The following is a 7,139-nucleotide window of genomic DNA, read 5'->3' on the forward strand; positions in this document are numbered from 1 at the left end:
CATTTTAGTCCTGGAGGTTTACTTAACAGTCAGTATTGCTTTAGAATTGTTTAAGTTCTGAAAAAGAGTTTCTTCACCCTTTATTTTGACAAAGCAACAGGAAGTGCAACACCAGAATAACGGAAGTAAACAAAGACTCATGTAGCACAAACATAGTTATTAGTAGCACAACATTAATATCATCTGATCAGAACCATTGCTCTCTTTAACGGTCGGCGTGATCAGAGCCTTTTAAACAGATACCAAGATGAGTAAAATTCAAGGTCTTCGGGTCCTTGTGAAGCAGTTTCTGTCTGTGGCTGCTGATGAGATCGTGGAAGCTGTTGAGAAGATCATCGCAGGCTACGAGGAAGAAATGTTCCAGTCCAAACGAGAGATCAGTCGAAAACGCAAGATGCTCGATGCGCCTAAACCTGACATCAAGTTAAATACAATAACAGGTAGGTTACAAATCGGATCAATGTTTTTATGAATCCAGGTTAGGGCTGTCACGATTATGACATTTTACATGACGATTAATTGTCTCTCAAATAATTGCGATTAACAATTTAATTGTGTATTTGTCATTGACAATTACATTTCTGTTTGGCTTTTAGGCTTTGAAGTTGCACATGGTACATAGATATGACACATAACCTAAATATACAAAGAAATTACTGACAATTTTATACTTAAAAAAGAACATTATGGTGGAAATAGCCGATCTACAAGCTCACAACGTGTCACAATGTGACGCGTTGTGAGCTTGTAGATCAGCTATTTCCACAATTCTTTTTAAATATATGAACATTTTTCAACATGGAAACGATTATGAAAGATAATCACGATTATGTCAAATAATCACGATTAGACGATTATGTAATAATTGCGACAGCCCTAATCCAGGTAGGGTAGTTTGTCCTCTTGGTGAAAAGGGTGCCATGCCAATGCCATTCTTCCTAGGCCTTTCATGGTATAAGTGCAGTTTATGGCTCCAAACAAACCTCAGTCCAAATCCACTGATGCATCCATGACTTTTAGTTTTATGCAGACAGGCAGCAATGTCCACAGCTATTAGCATAATACTTTACTTAACTTGTGCCATAAAGTGTGTACAAACAGCTTCTCCTATTGGCATTGTTCTCTGTCTGGTCGCTCTGTGTTGGTAAACAAAAAAAAAAAAAAAAAAAGAAAAGATAAGAAAATGTCCAGCCCAGGTGCATGTCCTCCCCTATTCTGGAGCCAGCCTGTTCGCTCCGTTCCCCGATTTTTTTATTATATGTCTCTCCGGGACATAAATAAATCGCGGAACGAAGCGAACAGGCTGGCTCCAAGCTAGTCCTCCATGGCCTCATTACCCAGGCCTACATGGCATGCACTTGCTGCCTGTCAATCAATTAGGCCTGGGAGAGGTGTGTGTGCGCCCTTGGTGCCCGAATAATAAACTAATAATCTAATTATATAACCAAACTAATATAAGTAATAATGTCAAATAATAGACTACTGAATAATCACAAATATAATAAAGAAAAATAATAACAATGAACTAACATACAAAAGCAGTGGAATGGCTTCTACACATGGACGCTACCTTCATAATTTCAGTGATCTTGTTCCAAAAAGGTTTAGCAAAAATGTACCTGCTGGTGGCGCAATAACAGGCCAATGTGAAAAGGGTGTCATTTCGTCCTCAGTCCTGTGGGAATGTGCATGCAAAATGTTTTGGACATAATTATTACATTTATACTTGGTGTGAGAGAGAGAGAGAGTGAGAATCTGTGAGTTCACTGTGTTGTTCCAAACTTTTGGCAGTATATCTTATCTGTAAGAAAAACACACAGAGACGCACACAGATGTTGTTTAATCCTTGTTAAATGTTCTCTTCTCCTTTCCTGCTCCTCAGAGGAAGCACAGCTCAACCTCTCTGTGTGGGAGGAGGATTTCCTCACGGAGCAGCAGCAGGAGTGGAATTCCAGTCCGAGGCAGAAGAACCCAGAGTCCCTGCAGACTGAGAGGAACCACAAGGAACCTTTGAGCAGCAGCCAGGACAGAAGACCAGAGGACGACACCATCCATGGCACATACACTTCTCAGTGTGAGGAAAATGATCATGAAATGGTCAAAGTAGAGGAAGACCCTGAACCTGTCACTTCAGCGGAGCAGATGATCATAGAAGCTGAGGAAGAGGTCCCATCTCCAGGAGTTTCTGAGCCTGAAAATAGAGACGACGAGGACCGGAGGCTGAGCGATGCTACCGAAGACACAGACAGTGACAGCAGTGAAGCCAATCAAGATGGAGACAGTGACAGAAGTGAAGAGTGGAGGAACAGTGGAAAACATCACACACTGACTGCAAAGACAATTCGGATGAAGAAAAAAACATACTCCTGCAAAACTTGCAACAAAAGCTTCAGTGAAAAACGTCACAAGTGTTTACAAGAAAAGACACTTGCTGTAACCACTCCTGCAGTTGACGACGGGGACGGTAACGCAGAGGTGAAGGACGGCACAGCGCAGGTGACGGATGAGCAAGTAAAGCAACAGTTACGGAAAGTTTGTAAAGTGTGTGGGAAGGAGTATCGCTCCATGGGGTTCTTTGTGAATCACGCTAAAACTCACACAGAGGACCTCTGTGGGATCTGCGGGACACGATTTGACTCAGAGGAAAGCTTGAAGCTTCATCTGCAAACTCATGTCGACAGAAATGTCGACAGAAAAAAAGTGTGTAGAATTTGTGGCTTGCAGAGCTCGGATATGGTAAACCACATGAGGAGCCACACGGGAGAAAAACCGTTCAGCTGCAGCTTCTGTGGAAAATCCTTCAGCGTTCGCCAAAATATGATAAGACACCTCAGAGTGCACACTGGGGTTAAACCATACCCCTGTACTAACTGCAACAAAAGCTACAGTGATTACTCAGAATTAAAACGTCACAAGTGTAAACCAGACAAAATACCTGCTGTAACCACTCCTGCAGGTGGAGATTTCTGTGATATTTTACCCTTCTAAACTGTTGTCAGCACTGGAAGTTGCTGAGAAATTTGCTGAGTGGGCGGGCCGTGGCTTATTCCTAGCAAGACTCTCCCCCTTTCATTTTCACTCGCTGGTAAGTAGACTAAATCACGTCTTTGTCACCCTTTTAATGATGTTATCCACGTTAGAGAGGCCTGTGAATGCGTTAAAATGGTGAAAAAGACGTGATTTGGTCTACTTATCAGAGAATTAATGACTCAGCTAGAATGGGGGCAGGCGGGGCAGAGGCTCGCTAGGACCACAGATATAAAGAGCTATGAAAGCACTCATACCTACCTCATGTTTGCTCCTACCTTAAAGCACTCATATCAATAACCCCTCCCTCTCTCCGTGCTGACATAATTTCTCACGCTCTTGCATGCAGTACAAATCCCTCTATATATCATTCACTGTCTGTAATGCTTTTCAGTAGAATCTCATTGACCTTTGTCATAAGGTACAGTAATCCAGAACATGGTGGAAGACAAGATCAAGAGGAGGCTGTTCGTAGCAGTGGTGTAAAAAGTAGGCTTACTACGGGAGTGATTAATGTATGTTTTGTAATAATTAATTATCACAATTTACAAAGTAACTAGTAGCTACAGTTGTCAAATAAATGTAGTGGATTAAAAGTACAATATTTGGATCCGAGATGTAGTGGAGTAGGCCTAGAAGTAAAATTATTGCATATACTAAATACCTTGAAATTTGTGATATATACTATTCCACTTTTGGTCATTTTAGCGTAGGCCTATAATCAGGCTTTTGTGAACACCCTGGACAGATTCTAATTTGCTTGATACAATATTTAGATAGCTGATAATTGTATCAGACACTCCCCCAGCCATGTTTTTTTTTTCCGATATATGTTTTCCTTAATATTTTTTTGGAAAAACCTAAAATATGTAATACAATAAAAAAAGACAGAAAGAAAATCAAGCTGCCACACTGGTTTGACCCATTGGTTCAATTACAAATACAACATTTTAAAAGTTATTGAGTCAGAAATAACTTCCTTAGGCTACGTGGATTTACAGATGTGCATTTTGAATCAAATCACAATCACATGCTTATCCTTAACACTATATGCACTGAGTAGAAAATAGGGTGAGGGTGAGGTACAATAAAGAAGGGGGGTGAGGGTGATCACTTCTCTGTCCAAAGGAGGAGAAGTGATCTCTTTACTCATGAATTTAAAACAGTCACACATTTTCTAAGCATTTTACATTCAATTTCCAGTATTTTTTTTTTATATAGTCTATACTTGATGGCTACTTCCACAACACAGTAAAACTGTCTGTTACTTTTAACACAGAGTACAAATGTGTCTAGATTTGTTACATAAACTCAGGTTGCCAAACCAGGCTACAAAAAGATATAATAAACTAAATAAAATGACACATTACAATTCTCAGTATTAATTTAATTCTGAGAGTGTAATGGACATTATTATTGTAACTATCGCTTGCAGTACTCAGGTTGGTACTTATAACTCCTCAATGACTTTAGCAATGTTATCAGGGACCGGATAACAGGTCAGGATAACTTGCCAAGGATTGGGGATAAGACCCTGCGACACTAGCGTCATATCCAGAGGGTGTACAATATAGCTTATAGTTAATTAATAAATATGTTAATTATATTAAATTGTGTTAGAATAATAAACATATCAGAAACATGACATTTCACAAGCGCAAATGCCTAATAGGTATGTTTAATTCTGTCTGACGAGATAATCCCCACCAGCTTTTGATTGATTGAATACTTACTTAATTAGCAGTTTGTATAAGAAAAGACATGACAATTCGGATACACGGTCTACCAATAGGATTTAAATCCAAGAAAGCACTATGGCTTGTTTATGTTGGGGTCCTTTGTAGGTCTACTCAATTTAAAAATAAATACATGAATAAATGAACAGAGGTCAAAAACAGGCAGGTCTAATCACCCAATAGTTGGTATTTGGGTGAGGATGTATTAGGTTAGTGTAACTATTTATATTCATTCATTTTAAACAAGTTCAAATTAAAACAAGTGTAGGCTATGTGATTCCACACACAAACTGTGGATGGCAGCAACACACTATAGTCATGAACACTATTCTACATTATTGCAACATTACAATCAATAATATGATCGTGAAATGGACCATTCTGCATGATGAGTTATTGAGTTCACACAAATGTTACTTTAAAGAACATTTTAGTCCTGGAGGTTTACTTGTAACAGAGTATTTCTTTAGAATTGTTTAAATTCTGGAAAAACGTTTCTTCACCCTTTATTTTGACAAAGCAACAGGAAGTGCAACGCCAGAATAACGGAAGTAAATAAAGACTCGTGTAGCACAAATGTAGTTAGTAGTAGCACAACATTAATGTCATCTGATCAGAACCAGATAGAAACATTAATTGCTCTCTTTAACGGTCGGCGTGATCAGAGCCTTTTAAACAGATAGCCTACCAAGATGAGTAAAATTCAAGGTTTTCGGGTCCTTGTGAAGCAGTTTCTGTCTGTGGCTGCTGATGAGATCGTGGAAGCTGTTGAGAAGATCATCGCAGGCTACGAGGAAGAAATGATGCTCGATGCTCCTAAACCTGAGATCAAGTTAAATACAATAACAGGTAGGTTACAAATCGGATCAATGTTTTTATGAATCCAGGTAGGGTAGTTTGCAGGGTTGTTGGACTGTCAGAATCCAGGAGATTTATTTTTTGGGGGGTGCGTGGAACTCCCCAAACGGGGTCTGGGGGTCCCCAGAACATATTAATAGATATGTAGAGATGTGTTCTGGTGAATTTTGTGCAAGTTTTATACTTATATCAGGCTTGCTTTACTAGCATGGGTACAATTTCAGCCTTAAAATGCCAAATGTAGGGTAGAGATTTGATGACTGAAGCAAAGGAAATCTTTAATAATGACTTCAAGTAATTAATTAAGTTAATATCTGTTAGTGTATGATCTTTCTTGCATGCATTTCCTCCACCCCTAAAGCGGGGGGACTGGGGGTCCTCCCCCAGAAAAAAATAACATAGTAGATGTAATTTCCTGTGTTCTGGTGAATTTTGGGAGTTTGATACCAAATCCAGGAGCAATCCAGGAGATTTGCCAATCCAGGAGATTCCCAGGAGATGGGGTCAAAATCCAGGAGACTCCTGGGAAATCCAGGAGCATTGACAAGGGTGCCATGCCAATGCCATTTCTTCCTAGGCCTTTCATGGTATAAGTGCAGTGTGTTGGCTCCAAACAAACCTCCAAATCCACTGATGCACCCATGACTTTTAGTGTTATGCAGACAGGCATTATTGTCCACCGCTAAAACTTAACTTGTGCCATAAAGTGTGTACAAATTGGTCCTATTGGCATTGTTCTCTGTCTGGTCGCTCTGTGTTGGTAAAGAAATAAATAAAAAGGAAATAAAATGTGCACCCAGGTGCATGTCCTCCATGGCCTCATTACCCAGGCCTACATGCACTTGCTGCCTGTCAATCAATTAGGCCTGGGAGAGGGGTGTGTGCCCTTGGCGCCCGAATAATAAACTAATAATCTAATTATATAACCAAACTAATATAGGCTATGTAATAATATAAAATACTGAAGAATAATTACAAATATAATAAAGAAAAAAAAATAACAATGAACTAACATACAAAAGCAGTGGAATGGCTTCTACACATGGACGCTACCTTCATAATTCCAGTGATTTTGTTCAAAAAAGGTTTAGCAAAAATTGACCTGCTGGTGGCGCAATAACAGGCCAATGTGAAAAGGGTGTCATTTCGTCCTCAGTCTAGTAGGAATGTGCATGCAAAATGTTTTGGACATAATTATTATATTTATACTTGGTGAAAGAGAGGGAGAATGAGAATCTCTGAGTTCACTGTGTTGATTTTTCCAAGGTTTTGGCAGTATATCTGTAAGAAAAACACACAGAGACGCACACAGATGTTGTTTAATCCTTGTTAAATGTTCTCTTCTCCTTTCCTGCTCCTCAGAGGAAGCACAGCTCAACCTCTCTGTGTGGGAGGAGGATTTCCTCACTGAGCAGCAGGAGTGGAATTCCAGTCCGAGGCAGAAGAACCCTGAGTCCCTGCAGACTGAGAGGAGCCACAAGGAACCTTTGAGCAGCAGCCAGGACAGAAGACCAGAGG

At 39.8% G+C, this 7,139-nt stretch overlaps 1 protein-coding gene across 1 annotated transcript; it reads left to right on the forward strand.

Annotated features, from left to right (window-relative positions):
• Positions 1-247: 247 nt before the first annotated feature.
• Positions 248-2,988, forward strand: LOC308309371 (uncharacterized protein; the record flags this gene model as incomplete). The annotated part of the gene is made up of 2 exons (XM_080754918.1): positions 248-440; positions 1,883-2,988. 2 exons carry the CDS (start codon positions 248-250, stop codon positions 2,986-2,988), a joined length of 1,299 nt encoding a protein of 432 aa, XP_080611044.1.
• Positions 2,989-7,139: the final 4,151 nt, after the last annotated feature.

The sequence above is a fragment of the Nannobrachium achirus genome (assembly GCF_963921795.1).
Source record: "Nannobrachium achirus genome assembly, chromosome: 24".
Lineage (NCBI taxonomy): Eukaryota > Metazoa > Chordata > Actinopteri > Myctophiformes > Myctophidae > Nannobrachium > Nannobrachium achirus.